General features: G+C 44.8%; 1 protein-coding gene across 1 annotated transcript in view; it reads left to right on the top strand.

Moving 5' to 3' along the window:
* Window positions 1-22851, top strand: part of ROR1 (receptor tyrosine kinase like orphan receptor 1) — a 154817-nt gene that overhangs the window by 110537 nt on the left and 21429 nt on the right. Inside the window, exons 3-4 of the mRNA XM_083867968.1 lie at window positions 4146-4433; window positions 6669-6699. Of these exons, the coding sequence (XP_083724094.1) occupies window positions 4146-4433; window positions 6669-6699 (319 nt within the window). The remainder of the gene's footprint in view (window positions 1-4145; window positions 4434-6668; window positions 6700-22851) is intronic.

Here is a 22851-nt window from a genome sequence, read left to right as displayed (position 1 = left end):
CAGCAGTAAATTGTTTTTACAAATTAAAAAAATTGACTATTATTAAATTATAGGTGGGCTAAATTTTATTTAGGGCTCTTTCAGGCTATTCTCCCGTACTTCTGTAAATTAAAATGTTTCCCAAATGTTTTTATAGAGTGCTACTCTAAAATACGGACGGGCTTTTGTTCCGTGCTCGAAACCCTGAGATTTAACTTAAAATATAATAACAGTGCTTATCCCAGCATAGCACTTTTCACCTTCAAAGTGCTTTATGAGCATTATCTCATTAATGTACATAGCAGCCTCCCCATGATGTAAGAGGGATTATTATCCTCACTTTATGGCTGGGGACATCGAGCCAAAAGGTTTAAGGCTGTTTTTAAAAGGCCTTAGTTGCACAAATCCCATGTGAGCTTTGATTGGCTTTGGGTGTCTACTTCCCTTTGGCTCTTCTAAAAATCACAACTGAGCTGATTCACCCAAGGCTGCTCCCAGCCAGGAGTCAACTCAGACTTTCCAAGGGCTGGTGCCACCACACTGGATCACTCCCAGTTCACAAAAAACATCCTTTTTTTCTAAGAAATTGTTCTTCAGGTCAGAAGGAGTCAACTTGGATGGCAGGAGAGGGTCAGATGAATTATGGTGAAATGCTTTGGATTGGAAGGGACCTTAAAGCTCATCCCATGGGACACCTTCCTCTATCCCAGGTTTCTCCAGCCTGGCCTTGGACACTTCCAGGGATCCAGGGGCAGCCACAGCTTCTCTGGGTACCCTGTGCCAGGGCCTCCCCACTCTCACAGGGATGAATTTCTCCTCTGATGGGCTTTGGAAGGTGAGAGACACAATAAAAACACAACTGGGCTTCTCTCCAGCCCCTCCATGCCAGGCAAGGGCAGCAGTGGATGAGTTTGGTGCATGCCAGGGCAGGGATGCTCACCATGTTGTGTGCCTCAGGAACAATCCAAGGCTTTTGGGGAGTTCATTTTCAATTCCAAAACTGTTTTATCTGTGAGAAACTTCTCCCAGAGCTTCCAATGGCTTCAAACCTGGCCTGTTTCAATCTCATCTCAGGTGAGCTGCTTGATCTGGTTTATGATTTGGATGCTAAAATTATGGATTTGAGGACTAATCTGGTGTGAATTTAGCAGATGGAGTTGTTTTAGTGTTGCTGCAGCAGCTCATGGAGGAAGGTGGAGAACAATTAGAGGAGTCAGCAGCTCCTCAGGCCACTTGTGTTGGTACTTACAGAGAAGTTGCAGCCACACTTTTTCACTACCTTATGATTTCTACTGATACTTCAAAATCCTTTTCCATCCTTTGGAAACCTGCCCTGCATCCTCACACTTTTATATGCCTGTCCTGTATTCCTCAGGAGCTCTAAAATCTTCTGTGTGTCAGGCAGCCCATCCCAGGGCTGTTTCTCTCCCTGTCAGGCTGGAGATGTCTGAGGCAGCCTCGGGAACATTATCAGGAATTATATAAATGGCTGCGGTGCAGGAACGTAACGTTGGGTAATTAACTGCGGTTCTCCGGTCCCCGGCTGTTAGTGGGGCTTTATTAAACCCAGATTGTGCACAGAGCCCAGGAGTCCACGAGCTGGCTGCAGCTCTGCTTCCTTGGGATGGCAGGGGAGAAACATTCCTTGGGATGGAGCTTGGAGAAAAGGTCCTGGTGAGCTGAGGAGCCATTGGACACCCCTGAGAGACACTTTGGACCTCCTTATCTGTCCTCCAGGGCTGGGATCTCTGCCCTTTCAACCCCATCCACAGATTTCCTCAATGATTGGATCCCCAGGCGTGTAGGAACAGCTGTATTTTCATAGAATCATGGAATTTTTCAGGTTGGAAATGGCCTTTACGATGACCAAGTCCAACCACCACCACATTCACCACTAAACCACATTCCCAGGTGCCACTTCCACATGCTTTTTGAACATTTCCAGGGATGGTGACTCTACCACAGCCCTGGGCAGCCTGTTTCAATGCTTTACAACTCTTCCCATTGAATTTTTTTCCCTGATACCCAATATAAACCTCCCCTGGTACAACTGAGAGGATGAGAGGCCGTTCCCTCTCATCCTGTCCCTTGTTCCCTGAGAGAAGCACAGTTTCACACCTGCAGGTTACAACTTAATTGAAAAAATACACATGGAAAAAAAAGCAACAAAATAAATACCTGTGGGCAGATCTCAGGTGCCAAATGTTTGTCCCAAATGGCTCCTGGGACCAGGTGAGGACAGGGACGCCTTGTTCAAAGTGCTGTGCAAACACGGGGTGAGTTGTTTGCTAAACAGATTAAAAACAAAGGCAAGAGATACTGCTCTCCACAAACCATAATGAAGGGAGGAGCTGGGCAAGCCAAGATTACAGGCAATAATTAGGGAAGTGGCTTACTTAGGCAGGTTGGGTGGCTGAGCTGGTTTGGAACGTGCTGGAGGGTTTTTTTTTTCACACTTTTAGAAAAGTTTCTTGCTGGAATTAACTGCAAGATGGACTGGAGAGTGATGGAGCACAAGCAGCACAGCAGCAGTTTGGGGATTCCCCATCCCTGGAAGTGTCCAAGGACAGGTTAGACGGGGCTTGGAGGAACCTGAGGTGGTGGAAGGTGTCCCTGCCTGTGGCAGGGAGTGGAACTGGGTGGACTCTGAGGTCCCTTCCAATCCAAATAATTCTGTGATTCCAAGTTCACTGACTGATTCTGGCTTTTCTTGACCTCCTGGTTTGGCTCTGAGAGTTCAGGAGACAGACACAGTCAGGATTTCTCATTCCTTGGCCACCCTTGGGACAAGCAGCAGCTGATGATGGCTTTGGGCATTAATGGCCACCTGGAGATGATTCCATTCCCCATCCCCAATCCATCCCCATCTCCCTCCCTGCCTTTAAAGGATTCAATGGAATGGTGAATACAGTGAATTAGGAATGGGCCTCTTCCTGAAGGAAGCCCAGTGAAACAGCCCCTGACAGAAGGCAGTGCTCAGGAATGGATTAGGAGAGATTTATCTTTGTAATTTTAATTTAATTTCCTTTTTCAATCATGAGCCCTATTTCAGATTGGAGTAGAATCTTCAGTACTCTTAGCCATGGGAACACTGAGTGAGAATAAAGTCTCCTTTCCCAGATATGATCCTTATTCCTCATCTCTGCAGCTGGTGCTTACAGAATCATGGATAACACCCTATCTGCTCTGCCTGTGAGTCACTAAAAATGGCTTGGAGACAGGATCAGAGAATCCTGGAATGGTTTGGGTTGGAAGAGACCTTAAATCTTGTTTCATCTCACCCCCTGCCATGGGCAGGGACACTTTCCATCATCCCAGGCTGCTCCAAGCCCTGTCCAGTCTGGTCTTGGACACTTCCAGGGATCCAGAGGCAGCCTCAGCTGCTCTGGGTAACAGGATTTTCACTTCTGAATGATTTCCTTTCATATATTCCTATATTGGGTGGATTGTGGCATGAGCAGAGGCAGGTCAGCATCAAAATGAACAACTGGAGTGCTGAGATTTTTTCATGTTTATTGGTTAGGAAAAGGAAAAGAAAAAAGAGCAGCAGTGTTTCTTCTGAGCTAAATGAAGCCAAATAGGAGATGTTGAAACAGCAAATATCCACCTCCTTTGTGTCTGTTCAAAGACAAGCAGGACCTTCCCCACAATGACATTTAGGAAGGATGTTGGGATGCTTGAATGTGTCCAGAGGAGGGAAACAAAGCTGGTGAAGGGACTGGAAAACAAGGCATATGAAGAACGACTGAGGGAGCTGGGGTTGTTTAGCCTGGAGAAAAGGACACTCAGAGGTGACCTGGTCACTCTCTGTAACTTCCTGAAGGGTTGTTGTAGACAGCTGAGGGTTGGTCTCTTTCTCCAGGCAGCAGCTGACAGGAGAGGACACAGTCTTAAGCTGCATCGAGGGAAATATAGGATGGATATTAGGAAGAAATTTTTCACAGAAAGTGTAATTAAATACTGGAATAGTCTGCCTGGGGAGGCAGTGGAGTCGCCATCCCTGGATGTGTTTAAAAAGAAACTGGATGTGGCACTCGATGCCATGATCGAGTTGAGGTGTCAGAGCTGGGTTGGACTCAATGATCTTGAAAGTCTCTTCCAACCTCCACATCCTGCAATTCTGTTCCCCACTCCTTCATCCCCCTTTTCCCTCTCTCCACCCCCAGACTATTTCCTGACGCTGGACGAGCCCATGAACAACATCACCACCACGCTGGGGCAGACGGCAGAGCTGCACTGCAAAGTGTCTGGGAACCCTCCTCCCACGGTGAGGTGGCTGAAGAACGACGCCCCCGTGGTGCAGGAGCCGCGCAGGATCTCCTTCCGAGCCACCCCCTACGGCTCCCGCCTGCGCATCCGCAACCTGGACACCACCGACACCGGATACTTCCAGTGCGTGGCCACCAACGGCAGGAGGACCGTCTCCACCACCGGGGTGCTCTTCGTCAAGTTTGGTGAGTTCTCTCCTCCTCGACTTGTCGTGGTTTGAAAAGCAAAACGAGTGAGAGGCTCCAAGTCAGAAATATGATTTAATAAGAAGGTAAAAAGGTAAAAAAATAAAATCAATGCAATAACACAAAGGAGCACTGCCAGAGTCAGAACACACCCTGAGCAGGGTGGGGGGAGCAGTCCAGGTGAGGGGCTCTTCCTGAAGCAGTGATCCCACAGAAAGGTCTGGGAGCTCTGCTCCTCTGGGAATCCAGTGGCTCAGGGCTGCTTGTCCTGTCCCAAATCCCAGATTCTCTCCAGGTGGGAATGCTTGGCTCCTCCCCCTGGGCATTGGGAGCATCTCCCAATGGGATGAGGAGTCGTGCAGTGGCTCCTTGATGGCCCATTAAACAGAGAGAGCTCCTGGAGGGAGTTCCCTGTGAGTCCTGGGCAAGGCATTGATGGGCCATGAGCAGAAGGCACCCCAAAGGCAGGGGCTTGGAAACACTAGAGCACTGCCCCACTTGGTTTCAACAGCTCATGGAGATGGTGATAGAATAAATACTTTGTGTACATCCTACACTGCAACCCAGGACATCGACTCTTCTGCTCTTGCAGCTCTCACTCAGGAGGAGGTGTTTGTTCATCCAGGGAAGGGAATTAGGAGGAAGTGTTTCTTCATCCAGGGAAGGGCGGCGCACGCTGCTGTAGCAGCGTCGTGGAATTGTTCGGGTTGGAAGAGCCAAATTTGTTAAGCTTGTTAAATAAATATTAAAGTCAGGTTATGCAGCAAGCTCAGGAGTCTGTGAGCTGGCTGAAAATGGGATTTCTAGAGAGGGTGCTGGGATGGCAGGGCAGAAACATTCCTTGGGATGGAGCTTGGAGAAACGGTCCTGGGCAGCTGGGATTTTTCAGGTTGGAAAAGCCATATTTGTTAAACTTATTAAACCCAGGTTATGCAGAAAGTCCAGGAATCCATGAGCTGGCTGTAACTCTACTTCCCAGAGAAGGTGTTAAGATGGTAGGGCAGAAGTATTCCTTGGGATGGAGCTTGGAGAAACGGTCCTGGGGAGCTGAGGAGCCATTGGACACCCCTGAGAGAGACTTTGGACCCTTTTTGTCCTTCCTCCAGGGCTGGGATCTCTGCCCTCTTAACCCCATCCACAGATTTCCTCAATAATTGGATCCATGGGAGTGTAGGAACAGCTGTATTTTCATCAAATCATGGAATGTTCAGGTTGGAAAATACTTCCAGGATCATCAAGTCCAACCAGCACCCAACACTAGCACCATGTTCACAACTAAACCATGTCCCAAGAGCCACATCCATGTTTTTTGAACAGTTGTAGGGATGGTCACTCCACCACTGCCTTGGGCAGACTGTTCCAACAGTTTTGGAGGAGAAACTTTCCTAATACCCAATCTAAACCTCCCATGGAACAGCTTGGGGCTGTTCCCTCTCCTCCTGTCCCTGTTCCCTGGGAGCAGATCCCAAATCCCCCCCTGACTGTCCCCTCCTGTCAGGGACTTGTGCAGAGCCACAAGGTCCCCCCTGAGCCTCCTTTTCTCCAGGCTGAGCCCCATTAATGTGGTACCTGAGTAGATTCAGTCCAGAAGAGAAAAACCCCCTTTTATTCTGAGCGACCTCTGTGTCTGGTGAGTGAGAAATTTCAGCTGGCACTGCAGGCTGAGGGGCTGAGATGAGACACATTTATACCTGTCAGGGAAAATAAGCACTCATCCTTCCAAGTTTATATTGAGATAACTGCCTTCAAAGCTGAGCTTACCACTCAGGAGATTCCAAACAAGAAACAGGTTTTGTGTGTCTTCTCCTCCTCCACTGTCAGGGGGAAATAACTCACTGAGATGAAGATATTTGCACACAGTCCTGGTTAATCCTCTTTGGAGCTGGACAAATAACACAAGGAATGATGGATGCCATGAGTTCCATCGTCTTTTTTTTTTTCATAAATCTCCCATGTTTTGTGATTTCTGATAAGAAATTAATCATTAGATGTTTCTCCTAAGGCAGTGTCAAGAGGAGGGTGAGTCGCTCACCTGTTTATTGTCCTCGTGTCATGTTCTGCAGCCAATACAGGCTTGTCTTTGGTGCTGAGGGGCTGCCACTCCTCTGTTCAACTACATAAACCACAGCCAGCCCCACAGACTGATGCTTTTATCTTTTAAAAGGTTTTCAAAAGCTTCCTGCTTGCTACCTCGCCGTAACTCATCCTGCTGTTTTTCTTCTGTCACTTTTCCAGGTCCCCCGCCAACAGCAAGCCCAGGATCCTCGTAAGTCCTTTCATGTCTCTTCTGTGGGTTCATTAATCTTGCATTTCAGCAGTCAGAAGTTCATTTGTCATTTCGCTGTGACAGGAGCACTTTTGCATTCTGCTTTTTAAGTCAGATAGGACGGTAATTTATTATGACTGAGTTATCTGTCTCGCACTTATAATTTCATGTTGTCGTGTCAACTCCTATTTCTTACCCCAGACTTCTTAATTTCCAATATTATTGCCCTTAGATCCTCTGGTGCCTTCAGTCTGTGAAGTGATTTCAGGGCACCTACAGGTACTTCATCCATGTCACAGCCCAATCTGGAAAATATTTATCACTACAAGCAGCTTTTACTACCCAGGGGCTTCTTGCTGATTTTAAGGGTCGTAAACTGTGTCTGTCTCTCTGTACCTGCATTAATAAACTGGCTGAAACCTGAGGTTTTAAAGATTGAGTGGGTGGGTGGGAGCAGTCCTGGAGCTCAGGTTTGGCTCCTGCTGCAGGATCTGAGCACCTCCCACTTTGTATTTTGGCAGTGGAGCTTCTGTCTTGGGCAGTTTTTGAAAATATTCACTTTTATGTCTAATTTCAAAATATCTGATCAAACCTGCTCAGTGCCTTGTTGTTCCCAAGTGTCATCTCCAGCTGTCCTGAGGTTTGAAATCAGTTTTGTGGTGCTGTGTCCAGCTTATTCACATCTCATATTGTGGAAAAATATTGAAAAATCCACCTCTCCTGGTGAGAGGAGAGAAACACTGAACCAACTAAACCAGAAAATGAATCCATTAATGCAATTAACACAATTAAAATGGATGTTAAAACCCCAGGAATGTGAGTATTCCTGGCTCCTTATGGAAGATCTCCCATGAATTATTGCAGGGGATATAAAAGAGGAGAAGCATCTGACCACAAAAGGATGTTGTAGGATGCCCTCTAATGGAACAGCCTAAAATGTGGTTTTATCTTCCCTCGTGAAGGTGCCTGGTGTGGAATCCTGGAGTTTGTGTTGGAAGGGGAGCTCTTTGCTGGGCTTTCAGCTCTGTTTGGGGATTCTGGGGCTCTGGGGAGGGAAGTTTCCTGCTGCTGTGGGATTTGGGGGCTGTTGGGCTCTCCAGTATTTGGAGATTTAATGAATGAGGTGAGAAAATGGGGATTTTGTGCCGCTCCCACTTTGTTTGGGGTTTCTGAAATTTGTGGGGTTAAACAAGAAATCCTTGGTGGTCAGAGCCCATGTGAGAGCACAGAATGCAGAGAGCTGGGCTGGAATTTCCAGGATTGCCTCACTTTTTAAAATAAAATACATTTGGGAACCTTTTTTCCCATTTTTTTCTTTCTGGCAGGGGTTTGGTGTTTTTTTGTTCCCCTTCAAAAAAAAAAAAAAAAAAAGAGACCACAACTTAACCAGCTAAAATACACACAAAGAATATGAAAAGGTGAAAAGAAAGGGAGATATCCTCTTTAATAGCAGATTTTGTAGTTGTGCCTTATAATTTTATAACCAAAAAAGAAATTTAATCACTCTTCAGCTGCATTTTGTGAAATACAGGAGGGAAATGACCTCAAATTCTGATTCTTTGTGTTTGCTCTTCTTCAGTGCAAAGAATATCCTGAGGATTGGATTGTGGGACTCACGTGTAGCTTTTTCCCTGTACAAGTTCAAAAATGAATTTGTAGCAATTAAATTAATTTATCTGCTTTTTTTTTTCTGTGAAAACAAAGCCCAGGGAGAGAGATGAAGGACCTGGTTGACCTCCCTCATCATCCTCCCTCTTTCCTTGGGAATAGTCTGGAAGCTGGCCCATAAAATTCAGAACAAAACCGATGGCAAGTTTTTTCCCATGTTTTAATCAGTCACCCATGAGTGGAAGGTTCTGTCCATTTACAGATTTCATTGGAGGATGGTGTTTTTAAAGATATCCACACACTCAGCACTTTCCCCTCCATAATTTCTGGGTGCAGAGCTCTGCCCCGATGTGATGGCAGAAAAACAGATGGGCCAAGTGTGAATGGGGAATGTTAAATGCTGATTCCTCTAAAAGGAGACTGGCAGGGATAGATAACACAATAATTCATGGCTGGTATTTTTGCTGCTTTCCCTAAGCTGACTCAGAGCCAAAAGTCTGATTTGGAAATGTCTGAAGGAAAGGCAGCAGTGCTGTCCCTAAGGACACCAGGAACCCAAAGGTCCTGAATGTCCTGAATGTCCTTCCTTTAACTCTGCCCTGCTGGACAAACTGTCAAACCCTTGGAAGGACCTTCCATGATCCTGCTCTGCTGCTCTGACTCAGAGAGAAGCTTGGGAGAAGCTTCTTTTGTTAAAAAAAAAAACCCAAACCAAAAACACCCAACAAGCCCTTCCCATGCTTTATAAATAAATCAGTATATTTTCTCTTTGGGTGCTGCTTCAGGGCCATCTCCAGGCAGCTCAGGGGATGTAGGGAGGATGTGAATGCCCAAATCCTTCATCCTTCTTGCCTGTTGAACAAGCTGTCAAACCCCTGGAACCACCTTCCATGGTCCTGCTCTGCTGCTCTGACTTAGAGAGAAGCTTGGGAGAAGCTTCTTTTGTTAAAAAAAAAACCCCAAACCAAAAACACCCAACAAGCCCTTCCCATGCTTTATAAATAAATCAGTATATTTTATGTTTGGGTGCTGCAGATGCAGAGCCAGCTCCAGGCAGCTCAGGGGACATGGGGAGGATGTGAATGCCCAAACTCTTCATCCTTCTTGCCTGTTGGACAAACTGTCAAACCCTTGGAATCACCTTCCATGATCCTGCTCTGCTGCTCTGACTCAGAGAGAAGTTTGGGAGAAGCTTCTTTTGTTAAAAAAAAAAAAAAAAAACAACACACACAAAAAACAAACAAACAACCCAACAAACCAAACAAAACCAAAAACAAACACCCATCAAGCCCTTCTCGTCCTTTATAAATAGATCAGTATATTATAAATAAATCATTGTTTTATAAATAAATCATTATTTTCTCTTTGGGTGCTGCAGATGCAGGCCCAGCTCCAGGCTGCTCAGGGGATGAGGGGAGGCTGTAAATGCCCATGTCCCACACCTGGATGTGTCCCCAGGAGGCAGCTCCAGGTTCTCCAGCTGCTGGAACAGTTTCCAGCACATGGATGATGCCAAGGGCTGGAAAGGCTGAGCTGGAACAGAGACTGGACAGAACTGGAGAATAAAATAGATATTTATTAAAAGCTCTTTAGGATCCACCTTGGGCAGGACAGGAGTCTGGTCAGGGCTACACCCAAGGTGGACACAAAATAGTCACAAAACTGTTGCCCAGTCGTGAGATCTCACATTTTTCTAAGTTTTGGTCCATTTGCACCTTGGGGTTTAATTGTCCAATTCCAGCCCCAGGCTGGGAGGTCCCATCCTTCTTGTTCCTCCCTCCAGCCCCCCTTGTTTGTGCTGTTGGGGCTGAGAGTTGTCCTTGGTGTGCAGCAGGAAAAGGGTTTGTTTTGTGTCCCTGCTGTGTGCAGAGCTGAGTGACACTGACTGTGAGCTCAGAGCTGCACCCCTGGCCACCACAGACACATGAAAATATGAAAGATAAAATTTAAGGCATCACTTGCACAGCAGGCTGGGAGGGGCAGAGGGATCAGGGAGCTCTGACCACCCTCAGCTGGTGATTCTCCTTCTTTTCTCCACTAATTCCTCAATTCAAACCCAAATTGGGTTGAGGGAATAATTCTGGGGAGCTCAAAGGCAGCATTTGGGTGTTTCACTCAGGTATTTGTGCACACAAACATTTCACAGAATCCCAGAAGGTGTTTTTGGGTTGGAAGGGACCTCAAAGATCACCTCATTCCAACCCCCTGCCATGGACACCTTCCACTAAAGCAGGAATTTGCACTTGCCTTTTAAAATTTCCCCAAAACCCAGATTTTGAACATTATTTTTGAAGTTCCTGTGCTCCACATCCCTTTGAAATTCACTTTTTATCCATCATCCATGGCCAGGTTGGTCCCTTAAGGACACAGAAATGTGTCTTCACCTCAGGTGTGGCTACAGAGATGAGAAGAGAACGAGGTCAGAGCACAGCAGATTCCTGGGGATGAGAGAATTTGATGTAACAACAAAGATACTTCAGCCTGGGAAATGGTTCTGTGCCCAATTTTTTGTGCTTTTTGTCTCATTCTCCATTGTTCTCATTACCTGGAGCCTTGGCTTTGTGCTTATCCCAAACTTTACCCACTGCAGGGAAAATCCTGGGCACGAAACACTGAAATTAAAGGTGCTGGAGCAAGAATTTCCACAAGAGCTGGAGTGAGAAAGAAAAGGAAAACGCCAAGTTTACGTGGGCTGGTGTAAAAATGAGCTGGAAAAACCCTGCTGGAGTGGAATCCAGTGGGAAGAGTGCAGGAAAATGCTCTGTATTTATTATTTATTGTGTTGTGAGCGTGTTCTGAAGAGGTTTAACCTGGGTGTGTATGGCAGGGATCTATTCCCAAGTGGAATATTCACATCCTGGTGCCAATATTCCTCTGGAACAGTTCTTTTATTCTTCATGGAGCCTCTTCTATATATAAATACCCTAAATATGGCATTGTTTTGTTCTTTATTTAACCACTGGGAACGAGGAGAGGGGAACAGAGGAGACAAGAGAGCTGTAATTTTAAGGAGCATCTGATTCATAAAATGAAATGGGGTTTGTGATTCCCAGAAATAGCTTGCAAGGCTTGTGAAACCACAAACCCCCCCCCCTGGATTTTTCCCATCTTTTTCAGTGATTGAGATGATTTTTTTTTTCCTTTTTAATTTTTTTTTTTTTTTTTTTTTTTTACTTTCAGCTAAACACATCTGGGTTTTTTAGTCAAACAGATCTTTTGTACAGTGGCTCTGTGTGCCAGCACAGTTCCTGCAACAAGAAAATGTGTAAGCCCTGGCCAGAATCCAGGTGAGGCTTGGCCAACTTCATGTGTGTGATTGTGGATTTCAAAGAGGAACACAGAGACTTTCCTCTTTTGGCCACAGGAGGTAAAATTTAGAGAAAAAAAAAAAAAAAGAAAGCCAATCAAGAGGCCAGAAGCATCCTGAGAGTTCTCTGCCTGCCAGGTTTGACTCCTGGAATCTTGGAATTCCAGCCTGCCCCACATTTTCTGTGGCTGGCACAGAAAACTCCCTCCTGCTGCTCAGTGATGGAAATTCTGAATGAGGGCTGGACACAATCCCCAGGTGTTTTGGTGTGGGATCTTTTACAGTCCCACTGTGTGCTGCTCCTGCAGCCTGTGGGATCTGAGGCACAAGCCTGAAGTGGGATATTCCACTCAGAAGCCAACATATATATATTTTTTGGGAGGGGGGGCAAAAAACAAAGCCCCAAGTGGTGCAAAGTTGGAGCCTGAGTGGCTGATGCTGACACAAACCATGTTACATCCTGCTGCATGACTTCATCCTGGGGAAAAATAATCCCCCCCTGGGTTTGCCAGGGGCTCAGGCAGGTTATCTGCTGGGAATGTTCCCAGGGAGAGCTGCCCTTGTCCTCTCCACGGGCTCTTTGAGCTGCTCCACACTTATCTCTCCTGCCACTGGCTCACCTTTCCCCTGGATTGTGCTGCTCTGGCAGAACTGGGGACAATGGAGTGTCTGCTGAGGGACCAAGTTTTTGGGATCATGATTGGATTTTCCTGAGCGAGCTGGAAAGCTCTGGGTAAATGTGAGACAGAATTTAAGAAGCCACAGTTGGGTTTTGTGTGAGGTGAATTGGCTGCAGAGCCTGTTCCAGGGTGTTTTATCGACCTCAGGGCACTTAGGTGGCTAAATATACACCTTATCTGGGAATGCCAGGCTCCTTTGCCTCTTTACCTCCCCTTATCTCCCAGACATTGGAGAGCTGAGCCAGACTGAGTCAAGGTGTGGTTGAGGGGCCTGAGCTGGAGCTGGAGCAGCTGTAGGGCCACAGGGCACCTGGGCTGGGGGGATCAGCCCAAACTATTGCAGGAGAAATAGAAAATAGAATGGAATTACTGGGTGGGGTGGGATGGAAAGGACCTCAAAGCCCATCCAGTGTCACCCCTGCCATGACAGGAACATTCCCCCCTGTCCCAGGCTGCTCCAAGCCCTGTCCAGCCTGACCTTGGACACTTCCAGGGATCCAGGAGCTGCCACAGCTTCTCTGGAAATTCTATTCCAGGTCCTCTCCACATTCCCAGCCAGGAATTCCCTCCCAACATCCAACTGTTCCTGTCTGTGGCTCTGCATCACCACCAGTTTCATGTGAGCAGAGCTGCCAACAGCCACATCCTTTGCCATAAAGTGCCTTAAATTGTATTTTTTTATGCTGTGCCAAGCCTAGAGAAAAGAAATGGGGCTGGAGCTTGGTGAAAGGTTGACCTTAGAAAGTGCTTTTGACTTTTAAAAGGCTCTCTGATAACTGTTCCTGCAGATTTCAGCTGGAGTGTTCCCTTATCTGCAGGCAGGGCAAACAGAAACTCCTCCTGCCCACACGTGGCATGGGGAGAAAAGCTCAGCCCAGGCTGAGACAGGCCTGAATTATCTGAAAACAAATTAATTACAGAGGTGTCAATATTGTTTTAAGCAGGGAGGGAGAAGGGAGTGAAGTGTATTAGAACTTGGGCATGGGGAGCACAGAGGAAAGACAATTGAAGAGCTGGTTTGGCTTTTCTCCTGTGCAGGATCACCCAGAGCAACTACAGAGAGATGGGAATAAATGTTTGGGGTGGAAGTGGCCCTTGTGGAATAAATATTTGGGGTGGAAATGGCCCTTGAGGAATAAATATTTGGGGTGGAAATGGCCCTTGAGGAATAAATATTTGGGGTGGAAGTGGCCCCTGTGGAATAAATGTTTGGGGTGGAAATGGCTCTTGAGGAATAAATGTTTGGGGTGGAAATGGCCCTTGTGGAATAAATGTTTGGGGTGGAAGTGGCCTTTGAGGAATAAATGTTTGGGGTGGAAGTGGCCCTTGTGGAATAAATGTTTGGGGTGGAAGTGGCCCTTGAGGAATAAATGTTTGGGGTGGAAGTGGCCCTTGAGGAATAAATGTTTGGGGTGGAAGTGGCCTTTGAGGAATAAATGTTTGGGGTGGAAGTGGCCCTTGTGGAATGCCCCAGGCAGGATTTGAGGAGTTTGGGGACTGATATTTCCATCAGCCTTTCACAGCTGCACAGTCAGTGTTCCCTGGCCAGGCAGGAATGTGGGATTTGTGGCCAGCTCCTGGAGACTGAGGGAGTTGAGAGTGAGGATAACACTGAAAGAGGCATTTATGCTGTCATTTTATCTTTATTGCTTTTATTTATATAGCAATGGCTTTATTTATACTCATATTTATATATATATATCAAGACCTTATTGCCTTTTTTAAACCCTGGATCCAAGCAATTCTCAAATCCCTCACAAGGTCCTGGTTATTCCTTGGACTCAATGATTTTTTTTTCCCAGTCTTTTATAAATCTATGATTCCAAGGGGACTGATAAGTAAAGTAGAGATATGGGATAAATTTTCCTTTCCCTAATTGAATATCTCAGTTATCAATCTTTCCACAACACTAAAGAAATCCTGTGATGACATAATTTGACCCTGAGTTACAGTTTTCCTGATTTATTTAAAAATGAGCAAAGTGAGGAGCATTTTGAAGCATTTTGACAACAGAAAGGCAAAAAAAAATCAAGAAAGGCTGGAAAATTGCATTACTTCTGCTGACCATTTCCTCCAGGCCGTTGTGTTCATGGAGATATTCTTCAAGTGTTGTAAAAAAATAATAAATATCATTAAGCCCAGTTGGCAGCCTGGCTCTGACTAATAATAAACCCAGTCTCGTGAGCTAAACCAAACAATCAAACCTGCCAAATATTGTTCCCATGAATGCCTTAATATCACCCAGAGGTTTTTTTTCCTCACTGCAGAAATTGTCTGGGCTGGAGTTCATCCCCCCAGGACAGGGAGACCTGTGTTCCTCAGCTCCACGTTAAATCTGCTTGGAAACAAAACCTCTTGGATTTGATCAAACATTCAGAGTTTGCTGTTGAAACAAAGCTCAGGCCATTTATCTCAGAAAAATAAAACCTGCAGAGCCCCCCTAACCCAGCAGAGAGATGCTGGCTGTGCTTCAGAGCAGAGGCATAATCTGCTTTTCCCATATTTCATGTGGTCATTCCAGGTAACAGCTCCTTTGAAGCCAACCCCAAAATCCCTGGTGGAGCTGCTAAAATCTCACAGCAGCACTTTGGGCCAAACCACTGGGGTTTTTTTTTTGTGAAGCATTCCAGCCTTCAGGAGGTCGTGTTTGCTCTTTAAGACAGTTTTAAGAAAAAAAAAAAAAAAAAAAAAAAAAAAAAAAAAAAAAAAAAAATTCTAATTTAGTTCTAATCAGAAGGACATTTTAAGTGGCTTAGGGGGATTTTTTTTTTTTGAGCCTGAAGGTTGTGAGGAAAGACCTGCCAATGTTACAGTGACAGTGGGTTTGAGCCATCCTGGCCTGGATCAGGTTTTAGGCTTTGGAAAGGCTTGGCCTGGATGTCTCTTGTGTGCTCAAAATAAAAATAAAAAAAAAATAAAAAAATAAAAAAATAAAAATAAAAATAAAAAAAAAAAAAAAAAAAAAAAAGATGTTTTAGAGAGTCTCTGTGAGATTAAACCTGATTTATTTTTTTTAATGCTTGAGACAACACAGGAAAATGCCAAATCTGTTGTTTTATTTGTGTGTAAATCCAACCCAGTTCTTTTCCTGTGGCCTTTCAGCGCAAAGTTGCTAAAACAGAGGTGGGAAATACTGTTTTGGGGACAAGGATTGTATTTTACAATGGAAAATACACCTCACTCCCAGGCTTTGGGAGCTTTCTATTCTATTTCAGGGGCTTGCTGGTCTACCTCAAGCAGTTGAAAAATAAAATACAAAAAAAAGTTAAATTATTTGATACCAAAGTCCTCGATTTCTCTCCCCACCAGTTTGTGGTGGGCTCAGAGTCATTCCAAGGATCCGGTGCTGCAGGAGAACACAGAACTTGAGTTTCTCTCATAATTATAATAACCCAGAACTTGAGTTTCTCTGGTCCCCACTGCCCGGTGTTTTACTGCTGGGGAAGGGTGGAAAGGGCTGTAGGTGGAGAAGGGAAATAATTCAATCACTTGGGTGCTCGTGGTGTAAAATCATGAGTTCAATGTAACTGAGTCACAAAACTGGCAGATGAAATTGTGATTTAATTACGATTTTCTGAAAGAGAAACTGGAGCATCTCTCCCGTGGAACGAGTGGGTTCCAAAGTCCTTGTTTTCCTTCAAACTCTGCAGTGTCTGGTGGTCAAATGCTGCTCTAGAACTTTTTTGGGCCTTGGGAGTGGCTGGAATAAAGAATTTCTTACACATTTCAGAACCCGATTACAACATCTGAGCTCATCTCCGAGGCACACGAGGCTCCCCTGTGCCACAAGGCCTTTAATGATGAGGGAAATCCTATTTAAAGGCCTCTAATGTTTCTGTGGTCGCAGTAAAATCCCTCACACAAAACCAGCAGGGAAATCTCAGCGGGCAAATCTCAATCTTTGTCTCATTTTATATTTTTCCTTCAGTGCTCAGCTGTCACTGATATTCCTTAAACAAATCCTCATTCTGCTCTTTTTGGTTTGTGCTGATGGGGAATTGAGGAAAGGAGGGATGGTTCTTCCAAATGACAAAAATCATACAGAACTTTAGAAAACCCAAAATGCACATTGCAACAAGCACTGAGGGATGTGCTGGAGCTTCTGCAGATCCAGAGCTCAGTCTGGGCACAACTTCAGGCAGGTTTTTGCTTTATCTGCCAGTCTCCCTACCAGAGGGCTGGAAAATGAATGAAGATGAAATATTTCAAACATTGCAGCAGTGAAAGGTCTGGTTGCTTGTGGTAGGAATTATTTATTCAGGAGAATAAAAAGTAGGAATAATAATAATAATAATAATAATAATAATAATAATTACAGCCTTGCAAGCACAGGGCACTGGCAGGGGGAGAGGCAGAGTCTGTGGCTCTGTGGGATGGATTTGTTTCCTGTCCTTGGCGTTCTTTCAGCCACATGAAAAGTCATCTCTGTCTGCATCTAAATCCTTTCTTTCCATGGGCACTTTGGGATTCTCCTCCCCCTTCAGACAGACTCGGTGCTGAGCCTTTGCTTTTTTCCTGGTGAGACACCCCAGGCTGGGATCCAGAGCTGACCTTGGCTGGTCCCTGCAGATCTCTGGGATGTGGAAGCTGCAGAGCTTCCCTCCCTCACAGAATCATGGATGGCTTGGGTTGGGAATGACCCTAAAGCTCATCCCATGGGCAGGGACACCTTCCACTACCCCAGGGTGCCTTGGACAACTCCAGGGATCCACAGGGGCAGCCACAGCTTCTCTGGGAATTCCATCCCAGCTCCTCCTCACCCTCCCAGAGACCAATTCCTTCCCAATATCCCATCCAAACCTATTAATTTTCAATTTAAACTCATCCCAAGCTCAATTTAAGATTTTACTCCAGTCTTTTGCAGCCTCCAGGAGAACCAGTGTTTATTCAGCCTGGTAAAACCATTAAAAGTGAGAATAAATCTGTAGTGACCCAAGGGGCTTCCATGACTTCAACAGGGTGTAAAACCTTGGGAATGAGTTTTCCTACAACATCACTGCTCAGCCTGTGTGTAGTTACTACTCCCTCCCAGCCTGTGTAGCTCCATCACAAAGTGCAAGGGAGAAGATTATAAGGTGTTACATTATTTATCCTGATAATTAAAACCATTCCTGACGTTCCAGCTCTGGCCGTTCAAAGCAATAACCCTGAGGCCACCTCAAATACTGTAAAAAGGAGTTAATCATCCATTTCTGAGTGTGTCAAGTTTATTGATCTTGTTAACAGGAAAACATGCCTGGTTACCTGGGTGAGGAAGGAAAGCACTTATCATCTGAGCTGGGATTTTGGATGCTGTTTTGGGTGCCTGAGCCAGCCAGGATCGGCGTTCAGCAGAAACAAATCACAAATGTTCCAGCCAAATTTCTTGTGTTGGCGAGTTTACTTTAAACAAATACATTTTTTTTTTTTCCTCCTGATTTTGCTCCAGATGAATGGACACATTTTTTTTTGCCACAGTTCTGCCCAGCAATTAGCACCAAGAACACTTTGCAGGGCAGTTTTCCTTTCAAGGCTCACAGCTGGTTTAGAGATTTGGAGGGTTTAAAGTGAGGAGGGAGCAGAACTTCTCTCTCTGGGTATGGCTCAGTTCTGGTAATTTTCAATTAACTCATCAATGAGCTCATCTTTGGGGGGAAAAAAAAAGGTATCACATTGATTTTATCTGTCTTTAACTTCTGAACATGCTCATCCATGAGGTCAGATGCCCCTTTAGGATCCTAAAGGTAAAACAACTCTTCCCTTGACAACTCAACTCTTGACTGTGCCAAAGTGACCCTGAGATGTCTCTTTTCCATAAGTTCCTGGGCATTGCCCCCAGCTCTGTCACCGCCTCACATCCTGAGGTCTTTGGGCTTCATTCCAGCCATTCCAGAGGTTTGTAGGGCTGGTGTGAGGCCAACAGCCTCACGGTGTGATTTGGGTTTTCCCATGGTGTGTGTGATCTCTGTCCTGCAGAGATCATGGAGAGGTTCCTTCTGCAGTTCTGGGATGGAAATCACCTCAACCTCCCTGTGTGCAAAAGATTTGGCTTTAGCAATTCCTCTCTAATATCTGCTTTAGCTACTTTTGGAACAGAAACTATTTTATTGCATCTAAATGATAAATAAATGCCTTTAACTCTGCCTTCTTGGTGGCAGTTCCACCATTTCCATGAGAAACAAATATGAATTAAAGCAGAAACTCTTCATCTTGGACTTGAAAGCATCATAAAGCCTTTTTGGCAGCTCTGATAGTTTTGGAAATCTTGTATTTTGCTACTCAAGGTAATTTTTCAGCATTTATTTAAAATTTGATGGTGTCAGTTTTGCCTCCTCAATGGGCACCAAGGAGTATTAAATGAGGATTTGCCCTTCCAAGAGTTTTCCCATCTTTTAGAGACTGGGAAGGAACAAGAGATAATGGGAGAAAATATTATTCCAGCAATGCTAAAGATGAGAGAAGGGAAGAAGAACACGCTGGGGAGTGTTTGTGTTGCTCTGGGAGCTGTTTGGGGCATCAGGAGCTGTTTCAGGAGCTCCACGGGCTCCAACTGTGGATTTTTCCATGAATAACACGGATTGTTACTCCATCCTTGGCACTGCAGACACAACAGGCAATCGTGGCCTTGCCAAAATAAAGTCCCTTGGCTGCATCAAAGGAGCAGCAGGGCAGGAATTTCAGGGTTCCCTTTGATTTCCAACCCTAAATAGCCCTGCTGCAGGATGGGGGGTGTGCCTGCCCTTTAAATGATGTTTGGCTCAATCCTCCAATTTTTTAATGCAGTTACAAAATCCATGTTTTATGTTACAAGGCCACGATAAGAGTGAGTATTGATCTGAGGGTTTCACCCACTCCGAGATAAAACCCAGCTTTTAAATCTGATCCAGTGCAACTGCCTCCAGTGTGCCAGGACAGATGTTATTAAAACAAAGTTCTAGAAACGAGCCTGTTATCTTAAATAATATTTTTCCAGTGGGAGAATGAATTCACATCAGCCATATCGTGCATTTGAGCTTATCAATAGCAATTAATTTCAGATTTGCAGCTGAAATGTTGGTGGCACAGGTAGGAAGTCTGGCAGACAGATTTTAATTTGCCTTTTTTTTCTTTTTTTTAATGATCATGTGTAAAATGCCTTAAAAAAATTGCGATCCATTAACATAATTCCCTGTAATGCAAACCTCGAGGGGATTTGTATTCCCAATTGCTGGCTCACTAGAATAATAAAATAAAACTAAATAAAGCAATTGGGATGGTTTTATGTGTTGGGAAATATCCTAAAACTTTGACTAGTCCAAAAAAAAAAAAAAAAAGTGCATTTTCAGCCACATGAATTTTAAAATGTGCTTGTTGTGAGGGATGAAAAGGTGATTTTTTCACCTCAAATAGCAATTATTGGCTGTAAAAAGGCTGTGAAGGGACAACCTTTGAGATGTTTTCTACAGACTGGGCTTTTTTTTTAATTGCTCAGACAAACAATTTAAACTTGTAGAGTTTCAAACTGGTCGGAATTGAAACATTAGATATTTCAAAAAAAAAATTAAAATGTTTTAAAATTATTTAATAATTCTTTTAATGCTCCTGCCAGAAATCAGGCAGGAAGGTGTGTTGGAAGGGGCAGTGACTGGCTGGGATTTTTTTCCTAGAAATTAAAGTTTTGAGAGGAATTTGTCCCATTTTTAAGTAAAAAGCTGCTGTTTTTTCACTATTCTTTCCTGGATTTTTAGAATTTAGGGCTGGGCATCCTTCTCTTATCAAAAAGTGAATAGTTTGGGCTCTAAATTCTGAATATTCCAGCCTTACTTGATGAAATAAGAGTGGTTTGTTCCCAGGGTGGTTCCTGGTTGCCTCACTCAGGTCCCCAGAGAGAGGGAAAATGTTTTGAAGGAAAATAAACAGGTTTTCTCTCCCTGCCTTATCCCATTTCCACCAGGGCACCAAGGGCCAGCTCTTCATTTCCACTGGAGCCAATTTTCCCTGTTGTCTTTAGAAGGAGTTTCTTATCTCCAAAAGGATCTTTTCCAGTTTTGCTATCGATGTTTTCAAACTCTGGCAATTCCCAGCTGAGGAATTGGGTTGGATTTATGATGGAGCTGCATGTTTTTTGTCAACTTCCAATGTTTTCACAGTTGTGAGGCTCGACCAAGGAATTCAGTGAGACCAACTGCTTTAAGATGAGTTTGGATTTACCCCCAGCTCGAGTTTGTGTTGCTCCTAAACCCAAAATACCAAGATGTCTGAGGAAAGCTCCATGTTCCCACCCAGGTCTAACTCCCAGGAAGCTTCTTGAGGAAAATCCACTGGATTTTCTTAAAATAATCTGGAATTTCACTGAGCCATAGGATTGTTTAGCTTAGGGAAAAACCTTCTGAGATCAAATCCAACCTGCCAAGGCCACCACTTGTCCATGTCCCCAAGTGTCACAACCACAGGGATTTTGGATCCCTGCAGAGATGGGGACTCCACCACTGCCCCACGTCCCCAAGTGTCACATCCACAGAGATTTTGGATCCCAGCAGGGATGGGGACTCCACCACTTGTCCATGTCCCCAAGTGTCACATCCACAGAGATTTTGGATCCCAGCAGGGATGGGGACTCAGCACTGCCCCATGTCCCCAAGTGTCACATCCACAGGGATTTTGGATCCCAGCAGAGATGGGGACTCCACCACTGCCCCATGTCCCCAAGTGTCACATCCACAGGGATTTTGGATCCCTGCAGGGATGGGGACTCCACCACTTGTCCATGTCCCCAAGTGTCACAACCACAGGGATTTTGGATCCCTGCAGGGATGGGGACTCCACCACTTGTCCATGTCCCCAAGTGTCACATCCACAGAGATTTTGGATCCCTGCAGGGATGGGGACTCAGCACTGCCCCATGTCCCCAAATGTCACATCCACAGGGATTTTGGATCCCTGCAGGGATGGGGACTCAGCACTGCCTCACTTCCAATGCCTGATCCATGAAAAAATACCCTTTCCACGAAAAAATTCTCCCAAAATCCAACCTAAACCTCTCCTGGCACAACTTGTGGCCGTTTCCTCTCATCCTTTTCCCACCTCTCCTATCAGGGAGATGATTTTATCTGTGAAATAAAAAAAAAAAAAAAAAAAGAGAAATAAACCAGCTCATTTTGGTAACTTCTAACTCACCATTATTTTTGCAGAAATTGTGGATTCCATTTATTGATGGGTGCAAATTTCTGCTCAAATAATGGCTCAAGCAACATTATAGGTATTATTTTTAATTAACTTGCGCTGAGCCATGTGTTTCACTTTTAATTCAAGTGTCAGGTTTGTGAAGTCTGTTTCTCATCATGCCCAGGGTTAAAATATTAGGTCACCAGAAGAAAGAACTATTTGAGGCACAGAAGACAAATTAAATGTGAGGAGGAAGGAGAGGGAGGAGCAGAAATCAAGCTGTGACTCCAGAAAAGAGGGGAAAAAGCAGGAAAGAGTTAGGGAGAGATAAAATGGGCTGAAACTCATTTTTTAATTCAATATTACAGGTTTTTCTATCAGTTTGGAAAAGTTCAGAGCTGTATCCTGATACCCAGGAAGGGTTGGGATGTTCCTTTCTAGAACATCACAATCTGGATTTTCAGGATTTAAGGGCTGGGCAACCCAAAATGTGAATAATTGGGCCCTAAATTTTGAATATTCCCTCCCAGCTAGGAGGGATTTGGACAAAAAAAAAAAAAAAATTAAGGATGTGGCCAAGCTCTTCAAGGAAGTCTCTTCCCTTTGCCTTGGGGAGCAGTGGGTAGGGCTGCTCTTCAAAAACATTTCAGGGTTATTTTTTTTTCCCTCCACTGTGTTTCGAACCTTGGACAAGCTGAGGTTCCAAACGTAACCTTAAAATAGCTCTGTCAAACAAAACACCAGTGCCAGGAGTTTCCTGCCATCCCCATAACTCCCAGAACACGATTTGGAAGTTTATCCTGAATGATGATGTCAGGAATCTGCCAGGAAAGATCCAAACCCCATTCCCAAGGTTGTTCCCTAAGCAGCTGAGCCAGTGCAGGGAATGCCCTTCTGGGCTTTGCAGGAGTTGTGTTTGCAAAGGGACATTTTGAGTGTTTAGGAGGAAAAACCATCTCTGAAGCTGAATCTCAGGGCTGATTTGTTGGTTTTTGATCAATATTTAGCTCTAATTCATGTGGTGCCATCCCACTGCAAATCCATTCAACCAGCATCCCAAACCTGCAGGAATTTTGGGTTATTTCTCCATATCTGGATTGGAGGCGTCATTCAAAGCCACCATCAGTCTGAATAGTGAGGTAACAGCTAAGTAAAGCAATTCCTTAGGCAGATTTTATTTAATTATTGGCATTTTTTAATCACAGAGTCCTGGAGTGGTTTGTGTTGGGGAGGACATTAAAGATCATCTTACTCCAGGCCCTGCCAGGAGCAGGGACACCTTCCACTACCCCAGACTGTTATTATTAATAATAATTTTTATTATTCAGAGCTTTTATGGGACTCTATAATGATGTCAAAGCACAGCAAAATGAATTTTTTTTTTACTTTCTGCCTCTGCTTTCCCATTTCAGGCCTGGCTGCCCTGTGCCTTTA

The sequence above is a fragment of the Zosterops lateralis genome (assembly GCF_965231275.1).
Source record: "Zosterops lateralis genome assembly, chromosome: 9".
Taxonomy (NCBI): Eukaryota; Metazoa; Chordata; class Aves; order Passeriformes; family Zosteropidae; genus Zosterops; species Zosterops lateralis.
This window is presented reverse-complemented; position numbering and strand designations above follow the sequence as displayed.